At 41.3% G+C, this 9,968-nt stretch overlaps 1 protein-coding gene across 1 annotated transcript; it reads left to right on the forward strand.

The window, feature by feature from the left end:
* Positions 1 to 1,994: 1,994 nt before the first annotated feature.
* Positions 1,995 to 4,958, forward strand: LOC104419037 (transport and Golgi organization protein 2 homolog). Its single transcript, XM_010030543.3, has 5 exons — positions 1,995 to 2,383; positions 2,483 to 2,666; positions 3,466 to 3,672; positions 4,206 to 4,397; positions 4,590 to 4,958. The coding sequence occupies exons 1-5, from the start codon at positions 2,301 to 2,303 to the stop codon at positions 4,728 to 4,730; spliced, it is 807 nt and encodes a 268-aa protein (XP_010028845.2). The 5' UTR covers positions 1,995 to 2,300; the 3' UTR covers positions 4,731 to 4,958.
* Positions 4,959 to 9,968: the final 5,010 nt, after the last annotated feature.

The raw sequence follows: 9,968 nt of genomic DNA on the forward strand, positions 1-9,968 counted from the left end.
AAGGGTTAGGTAGGCCCTTCGACTTTTATCTTGTTTTTTTATCCCCCAGAAGTACCCCAGCACTTCTTCTGGCCCGAAAAGGACACACCGATGGCTGTTGTTTTATGTATTTTTACTTTGAAGATAAGGTGATGATTAGAAGGGTCAGAAATCCGAAGAACCGCGTCAGGGCCCGAGCTTTGGCACGAGCTCATTGGTCCATTTTGCATCCGACGATGGTGGTTTGGTAGGTGGGGGGATCGACGCACGGGGTTCAGCAATGCGAAGCGAAGCACCTTCCGGCCAGCTCGAGGTACGCGTGTCCGCGTTCGCGCGAGAGGCAGCGTTGACCATCGTGATCGGACGGGAAGAGCCGCCCCCAAAAGGCTAATAATGATCATTGCACTTTACCTTCCTTCACGTCACATCACGAGGAGCTCCTCCTCTTTCTCTTTCTCTTTCTCTTTCTCTTTCTTTCCCCCACGTTTAATCATTGGTGTCCCAAAAATACAAATAACTATTCATTTTTAATAACACATATTTTTACTAATAATACAAATATTTTTCGTTCAATTAGTTTTTTGAATGATATAAATACCCATACGTGGATTATTGTTTTTTATGAGGATATTATCTATCTTTTCTTTTTCCTTTTCTTTTAGGGAGGATTTGTGAAAATTTCCCGACATGCTTTTGGTTGTAACATTGTGGCAAGCATTATTATGCGAGTCAACCCTTACGTGAAAAAAGAAAGTTCTTTGTGCTTGAACTGCGGTGGAGTTGCGCTTATGGGCTCGCCTATTTTGAATTCTCAAGTAGGAAAACCCCTATAAGTCGAGACTTTTGCTTAGCAATTATGACTTATAGTAGGCTGTTGAGAGGGATTAGAAAGGAAGGGAGAGGGTTCTAAAAATAGAATAGTGATTAAATGGAGGGAAAAGGTACCGAGAGACTCATGAGAAAATGGTCCGGTTAATCATATACCAATACTAATCTTACAATTCCGACATTCTCAACTATCTGGTATGGGGGCAAGAGCATTAAGGGTAAGTTCAAATTGATATAACACAAAACCTATTAGGTTCATGACATTGATGTGAGAGGTAAAGATTGTTATATTTATAAAAGCAAACTATAGGCGTATTGCTAAATAGAATAGTATTTAAAGTAATCCGTATATTAAAAATATCTTTTTATTCTTCCTTTAAATTATATCTTTTCTTCTTCTTTTTTATATATACAAATGTCACGTTACATTTTCTTTTGGGAAAATGTCACAAATGGTCCTCATACTATTACTTAATGTGCAATTTGGTCTCTAAACTTTTGATCGGCTCAATTTGGTCTTTGAATTATTGATAAATACCCGATTTGGTCCATAAACTTTCAATCGGCTCAATTGGGTCATTAAACTATTGATAAATATCCGATTTAGTCATTTGTTACTATTTTTCCTTTTCTTTTTTTCTTTTTTTCTCTTTACTATTGAAATTTTCTTTTTTTTCCTTTTTGTTACTATTTTTTCTTTTTTTTTTCGTTACTATTTTTTTTTTCTTTTTTTGTTATTATTATTTTACTTTTTTTCGTTACTATTTTATTTATTTATTTTTCGTTACTATTTTATTTTATTTTTTTCGTTACTTTTTTCTTTTTTCTTTTTTTCGTTATTTTTTAATTTTTTTAATTTTGTTACTATAAGCAAAAAAAAAAAGAGGAAAAATAGTAACGAATGACTAAATCAGACATTTATCAATAGTTTAGGGACCAAATTGAGCCAATCGAAAATTTAGGGGGACCAAATCCGGCATTTATTAATAGTTCATGGACCAAATTGAGCCAATCGAAAGTTTAAGGACCAAATTGCACATTAAGTAATAGTATAGGAATCATTTGTGACATTTTCCCTTTTCTTTTTCGTGCCAAGCTAACATCAAAACTCAATCTTTCCGCATCTATATATTTTTTTTCACTCGTGATTATCTCCTTCTTCCTTCGTTGATGTTCGCTCTGTCCATTCAAATTTAGTGTAAAGTTGATCCTGAAAAGGAGGGATGCCTTTGGAACTAATGATTATGCCGAAGCGAAAGGAGGATAGCTAAGGCTACGACGGCTTTTTCTCGTGAAGGCCAGCGGCGGTGCTTGGAAAGTTAGAAGAATTCCTTCTTGAATACATATGATCGCGTAAGGCCTCAGCACCCATCAGATACAGAAACGAAATCCAACAGCGCAATCTCAGTCAGCGGAATCGAAAGCGACGGCCCAAGTTTTGTGAAGTTCAACCCCGCGACTTGTCGACGCCCGGAAGAGCGACGTCAAACACCATGTGCATCGCCCTGTTCCTATGGCAGGCTCACCCTCTTTACCCATTCTTCCTCCTGCACAACCGAGACGAATACCACAGTCGGTAAGTCCTGCATCGGTCGCGAGAGTCATTTTCTCGTTCTGGGTTCGGTAGGATTTCGCGAATCACGAGGAAATTTCGTGTCTTTTTGGTTTCCTAAAGACCGACGGAGCCAGTGGCGTGGTGGGACAATGGCGAAATCCTCGGAGGGAGAGATGGTCTGGCCGGTGGGGCGTGGCTGGCTTGTTCGAGGGACGGCAAGATTGCTTTCGTCACCAACGTCAGAGAAGTCGCCAAAGGCCCTCGCCTCAAGAGCAGAGGAGACTTGCCTGTTCGTTTCTTGGAGGTGAGGGGTTTCTGGCTCTCTTTGATTCTTCTCGTTCAATTTCGTGATGGGTCGATGTGAAAATCAGAGCTTGTGTAGTAAATCGATAAGAGAGCTGCTTAGATTTCAGCTGATTCTACTAGATTTTGTGCTCCTGTTGTGATGGGATTGATCGTCGGTGCCCTTTGCGATGCTCCTAATTGTGCGGTTGCGAGGTATGAGACTTGGCATCTTTAGTCCATGAACGAGTCCAGAGTGGTGACTTGAACTTGAATAAGCCTCATTTCCAATTTGCTAATTCCAGTTGGATATGTCTCGTAAATACATAGATTAGGAACAACATGCAGGACTTTTTATTGCAAGAAGAGACTAGTTAAAGTCCTGTTTCTATTGTCACCATTCTGCGGTATTTTTGCAAGGGTGGCATAAGATGAGTTTTTTGTTACGATCGAATGATGTGCTTATACTTTTGTACTTAATATTATTCTTTATTTAGTTGGTTGGTTCAGAGTAGTTTCTTCTCTGAAGATTCTGCATTGGAAACGATGTTTTTGAACTGGCGAACTATATTTATGCTTGCTTCTGCCTTGAACAAGAGCCTATCTTGTGGTAGTCATGGTATCATCCATTTGTTTTGTGATCACATGATCTTTGTTACTGGTGGTATCTATTTTCTCTGTGTTGTTGATCTCAAGTTGCATCGTTTCCATAAGATTAAATGTTATGTTGGACGAAATCTTCAATATCATATCACTCCACCCATTCTAAGTGAATTGGCTTATCTAGCGTTACCCTTCTTATTTCACCTTACCTTTTTCAGAGCAAGATGAATCCCACTGAGTTTGCAGAAGAGATTGTGAGGGAGGCACATCAGTATAGCGGATTTAACCTGATACTAGTGGATCTATCTTCCAAATCCATGATCTATGTGACCAATAGACCAAAAGATGACAAGGTTCTCATTTCAGAGGTTCCTCCTGGGATCCACATGCTATCAAATGCAAGTCTAGACACACCTTGGCCTAAGGTAAGAAGGTGTCTTGCTCTGGTTGATTTCATGTTGTCCTTGGTTTGTCTTTTCTTTGTTGAAGTGGATTACAAGTTCAAGTTGGAAATTCAAAGCGGATAAAACAATTACAAAAATAGCCAGTTGAATTGTTTGTCATGCATATTTGATTACAATCTCTACCGCGAGCATCTAGACCTCAATTAGTTGAAAGACTGCCTAATTAGCATTCCTCAACTACAAATTTTTTCAGCCCTTTACAAAAATCTTCGTATTCTGGGAATGCATGCCTTCAGATCTATGACCCATGGCAAATGAACTTTAAATATGGCATCAGTTGAGTGTATCCGTTCACAGATATACTTAAAGACTAACCACCCATATTTCTCCTGATTGGGATACTTTATTTGGATCATCATATGAGCTGTGACTCTGCCTCTTTGAGTTCTGTACTTTTTTGGAGGCTTTGGTAATGAACTTATTCAATTGTCATTGTTTCTCTTTGCAGTTTAGCAGCTTAGTAATATATTCTGAACAGGTCTTTTGTTGCTCAGGCTGTTCTATTGAGGAGCAATTTTGAAAAGTTTGTGGAAAAATACGGCACTGGTGAACTACCAGCGGAAGATTTGGCCAATAAACTGATGACAGACACAACTAAGGCCGATAAAGCAACGCTTCCCGGCATTTATTCCGTAGAATTTGAGTATTCACTCAGTTCAATTTTTGTTGAGACAAAAACCAAGGAGGTAAGATTTTACATTCCTCCTAATTGTTTTTTTTGCGGTACGAAGCACATTATATGGCGTTTTGACAGAGTTTATTTACAAAGTGGCATGCCCCATCTAAATGAAAGATCAGAATAATTATCCTTGTATCTGGACGATGAAAGGTCCAGTGAGTGAACTTTTTTGTGACATCAAAATGTCTTTCATGCTTAGGGATGTTATGGCACAAGGAGCATATCTGCTGTATCAGTGAAGACAAGCGGGGAGGTTGCCTTTTACGAAAAATACCTTGAGGGGGAAAGTTGGAAGGAGCACACGGTGAGTTATATGATGGAGCGGATGGGTACCATCTGAATGATTTCTTCCCTTCGCTGTGCTGTGTCTGCAATCTTCGTAAGTCATTTTCTTGTCAATACTCATGATGAAGCCTGATACAGAGAAGTTAGATTTAGCAACGATGCACAAGAAGATGTAAGCCCCACATAAGCCCCACAACAAGGGCAATGTTGTTCTAGGCAACTCGAACGAATGAATTGAAGTAAAAGAAAAGAATCTGATCTAGCTTTTCAATCTTTAAAAGCAGCGAAAGTGTTCTTGGATATGGTCCAAGAATTGGTGATCTCAGATCTAAACGTCGCACAATCATCCTGCATCAAAAGCAGGATGAAAGTTCCTGCAGAGAATGTGTCATGGCGATGTCCATTCATACTTGTGAGATCTCTGCTGGCATGGCTGGTTGCTTACATTGTTGGAGGGATATTTTGTGTATCCAAACCTAAAACTATTGTAACGTAGCGTTCCGGATGAAATCAATAATAAGGCGAAAAACCTTTTCTTGTGGGGACTTCTGGGGGTACGCTTCAGAATTCAGAGCTTGACTATGGCATTGAAAGGTTGAGCTCTCTGTGGATCGCGTCGAGACGGAGGAAGTCAGTGGCATTAGGCCACCATGATCTGAAAATCTCAGTCGCGGATCTTTCACATTCTTTTCCCAGCTGGGACAGAACAGGAAGCTTGGATGATCTTGGACCAAACCAATGATTACCCATGTTGGTTACCACGCCGAAGGTTTGCTAAATCGGAAAAGGAAGTCAAAAACCAGCTTTCAGGTTCTAATGCTAAGGCTAAGGCGACGAGGTTAGTACAACTTTTAAGTTGATTTGGTATCCTAGCATATGCGGAGTCGAGAGGTAAGTTTCTGAACAGACTTTGTGTAACAAAGAAACGAGAATGGTAAAATGGGGACTAAAGGCATCAGAAGTAGAGCTCGCACTCAAATCTGAACATAGCTTCAGTTAAAAATGTGATGGCCTTGTTACAGCAATTTGATCATTGATCATCGCCCAGTCCTTACGAGGAAGCTTCTACTATGCCTAACATTCTTCACGCTGCTTTGTCAATCAGATGCCGCCATTCACGGGGCAGTAGAAATTTGAATATGTTCGTGTCTAAAATCTAGAATTCGAAATAATACCAATACGAAAGCACTCGGTCGGGGCTCTCTCCAGAAGCATGACCGTCTGATATCAAGCAAAATATGCAGGTTGTGCTTAAACACCACTGCTGCAAAAGCGCTCAACACAGTTATGACAGTGCCAAACAGACCATGAAAGATCTGTCATCCATGATGCTCGATTCCTCACCAGAAAACCTTCAAACAGCGGCGATCTTAGATCATTACTGATTAGTCGACGTGCGGACCCCTTAAGTACCTTAACTTTGCCCAAAGGGACACTTAAGTGCCATAACTTACGAAAGGTACACTTAAGTGCCAAAATCGGAGTAAAATGGATCACTTGAGTACCAATCCGCCAAAATCCGGCCAAAACGCCAACGTGGCTTTTTCCGCGAAGCGCGCCAAAACAGCGTCGTTTTGGCTGACGTGGAACAAAATAAATAAATAAATAATTAAATTAAATTAAAAATTAAATTTAGTTAAAATATTTTAAAAAATAATATTTAAAAATTTAAAAAATTTTTAAAAAAGGGAATGGGGGAGGCGGGTGAGGATCGGCCCTCGGCCGCCGCCGCCGGAAGAGCCGGCGACGGCGGGGAGGGTCGGCCGGGCCACCTCGGCTAGGGCCGGAGACCCCCGCCGACCGGCGGCAAGGCTCGCGAGCCCTCACCGCCGGATCCGGCGAGGGCTCGCGGCCGGCCGGCCGCGAGGGCCGCGAGCCCTCGCCGCTAGATCTGGGGCGCGCGCCCTCACCCATCCGGCGAGGGTCGCGGCCCTCGCCCGGCCGAGCCAAGGCCGCCGCCCGCCGGGGCGACCCCGGCGGGCGGCGGCTTGGCCCGGCCGGGGCTGTGGCCGCCGACCCTCGCCGGATCTAGGCGAGGGCTGCGACCCTGCGAGCCCTCGCCGCCGGCCGGCCGAGGTCGCCGGCCACGGCCGGGCCGACGACCCCGCCGACCCTCCCGCCGTCGCCGCCCTTCCCGGCGGCGGGCGGGCGGCGGGAGGGCCGATCCCTCAACCGCCTCCCCCATTCCCTTTTTTTTTTTTTTAAAAATATTTTTAAATGTTTTTAAAGTTTTTAAAATTATTATTTTTTAAAATATTTTAAATAAATTTAATTTTAAAATTATTATTTTTAAATATTTTAAATAAATTTAATTTTAAAATTATTATTTTTAAATATTTTAACTAAATTTAATTTTAAAATTAATTTAATTAATTTTTTAATTTTCTTTTTGCCACGTCGCCCAAAAACGACGCCGTTTGGTCACGTCGCGTGCAAACGGCGTCGTTTTGGACGCGCGCCGAAAAACGCCACGTTGGCGTTTTGACCGGAGTGGCACTCAAGTGATCCGTTTTTTTCGAATTTGGCACTTAAGCCGTACCTTCGTAGTTATGGCACTTAAGTGTCCCTTTGGCCAAAGCTATGGTACTTGAAGCGTTCTTTTTTTCCGATTAGTCATTGATCAAAACTAATTTGATTAGACAGAGACTTAACTTTTTCTCGAAGTCCTTGTGTTCCTAAGGATTAGGAATGAAACGTCACAAAGTTTCTTTGCTCGTACGGTCACTCTGTTTGCCCTTTACTAATTTTGACCATCTTGTGTTTGTTGAATGTGGGATAGATTCGCATCCTCCTTTTTACTTCATGGTATTGGCCTTCTCGACCAAAGCAAAGGGTTCGGTAGGGCCTTTGACTGAGATATTTCTTGTTGTCGCATATTCTTTTACCCCAAAAAACGCCATTTTATTTTGCTTGATACATGACAAAATGATGATTAGAATCGTTAGATACCATGACTGTTGAGGGCTGAGATTGTCCTGACCTCATCAGTTCATATGCATATAATAATAGTATGTGCAATGTGTCAAAACTAATTGAAAATCTATTTATTGATCCATATGAGGTGGATTGGGTCATGTATGGGTTAGCTTAATTTTGTCAAAAGGGTTGATAACTTGACGTAGGTTTGAATAATTAAGTTCAATAAAATGTGGGTTTTTAATGGACGTAAGGCCCAACCCACTTACTGTTCATCTTTACTTGTCTTCATATTCAAATTGGGATTTTTTTAGTAGGGCAACTTATTTTTTAATTTTATCTTTTAATTGAAAGATAGTAAAAGATTTGTCATATTCAAGCTTTAGAAAATTGTGAAAAGTGATATATTTATTTTACGTGTTGATATTTATTAACTTATTAATTCTAAGAGATGTCAAATACTTTATTATGAAACTCGAAAAGTTTGCAATAAAGAAAAAGTTGCAAACAAGTTAAAATGCTAATCTAGAACCTTATAAAATTACTATAAATTTATCGTTTACACAATACAAGCATAGCACAAAATAAATATATATGTATTTTAATAATGTAGGTTAGGTCAAGTGTGAATTGAGATGAGTATGAGTAACTAAATTTGCATTGCATATAAATTGATCAAAATGAGTTAAATGAGTCTATTTAAATTGAATCATTTTCAATCCAACTCACCCATACGATAGTCTTAGCACGAGGTGAAGTTATTCGTATTTATGAAAGTGCAACCATTGATAATATAAAGGCTTTTTGGCCCGAGTGGACAAGAAGAGCCATCCATAGGCTAATAAATCAAATGTTCACTGGCCAACTAGGGAGTTGAGGCCCTTATTTTAAACTAATTTGATCATTTCATACCATTATTTGGAATAATGTCTATTTTGTACTTTCTTTTGAGAAAATGACCAAACCCTTTACCCTTTTTTAAAATTTCCCCTCCTTGTGTTATAATACAAAAGGCTCATTTTTTTCCCACCTTCGCACGTTACACGTATTAAGATGTCGTATCAAAGATCAACATCTCGAAAATTATTATATAAATATGTCAAATCAATCACTTAATAAAAATAAAAATAGACCATGCAAAAGGCCAAATACCTACCTAACAACTTTTCTTGCTTTCTCGCCACGGTGTCAAAAACCAACTTTTTTTGGAAGGGCGGGCCAACTAAGTAGGTTTTTTATTGAGGTTGGAACACCTGAGTGTCGTAACTTGACGGGAGACTATGAAGTGTCATAACTTTAAAAAATGGTACACTTAAGTGCCAATATCGGAGTAAAATAGGACACTTAAGTGCCACTCCGGCGAAAATCCGGCCAAATGGTTGACGTGGCAATTTTCCGAGTTTGGTCCAAAACGGTGTCGTTTTTGCACGCCGACGTGGCGGAGAAAATGTAAAAACGACGTTGTTTCGTGTCTAACGTCTAAATAATAATATAAAAATTAATTAAATTAGATTTAAAATTTATTTTATTTAGAATATTCAAAAATTTAAAAATTAAGAAAATTTTAAAAATTAAAAATTTAAAGGGGGGAAGGTCGAACGGGCGGGTGAGGGTTGAGCCCTCGTTGCCGCCGCCTCCCGCCGTCGCCGGGAAGGGCCGGCGATGGAGGGAGGGTCGGCCGGGCCCCGCCCCGATCGACGGCAGGGCCCTCGCGCCTTGGCCGGGACCCCGGACCCCAGCCGACCCTCCCCACTCCGTCGCCGGCCCTTCCCGGCGGCGGCGACGAGGCGCGAGCCCGCCGCCGGGAAGGGTCGGCGACGGAGTGGGGAGGGTCGGCCGGGGTCGCCGGCCCTAGCCAGAGCCGGCGAGGGCCCGCGAGCCCTTGCCCATATCTCGCCGTCGGTCGGCCGGGGCCGCGACCCCGCCGACCCTCCCCCTCGTCGCCGCGCCCTTCCCGGCCGTTGGATCTCCCCCTTTTCTTTTTAAATTTTTTTAAATTTTTTTAAATTTTCTTAATTTTTTGAATATTTTAAATAAAATTAAGTTTAAATTTTATTTAATTAATTTTTATATTATTATTTACACGTCAGACGCGAAACGGCGTCGTTTTTGCATTTTCTCCGCCACATTAGCGTGCAAAACGACGCCGTTTTGGATCAAACTCGCCGGAAAATTGCAACGTCAGCCATTTGGCCGGATTTTCGCCGGAGTGACACTTAAGTGTCCCATTTAACTTCGAAACTGGCACTCAAGTGTACCATTTTGAAGCTTATGGCACTTAAGTGTCCCCCTCAGCTTATGGCACTTCGGGCCAGACTTCCTTTTGCCGTCTTTTATTGCATGGTAGGCTTTGCCAATCCATCCTCATTAAAAAAGA

This window comes from Eucalyptus grandis, chromosome 9, assembly GCF_016545825.1.
Source record: "Eucalyptus grandis isolate ANBG69807.140 chromosome 9, ASM1654582v1, whole genome shotgun sequence".
NCBI lineage: Eukaryota > Viridiplantae > Streptophyta > Magnoliopsida > Myrtales > Myrtaceae > Eucalyptus > Eucalyptus grandis.

Coding starts and splice junctions, on each gene's coding strand:
- LOC104419037 (XM_010030543.3), top strand. CDS start 2,301: ATGTGCATCGCCCTGTTCCTATGGCAGGCTCACCCTCTTTACCCATTC. Junction 2,667..3,465: donor TGCCTGTTCGTTTCTTGGAG/GTGAGGGGTTTC, acceptor TACCTTTTTCAG/AGCAAGATGAATCCCACTGA. Junction 3,673..4,205: donor TAGACACACCTTGGCCTAAG/GTAAGAAGGTGT, acceptor TTTGTTGCTCAG/GCTGTTCTATTGAGGAGCAA.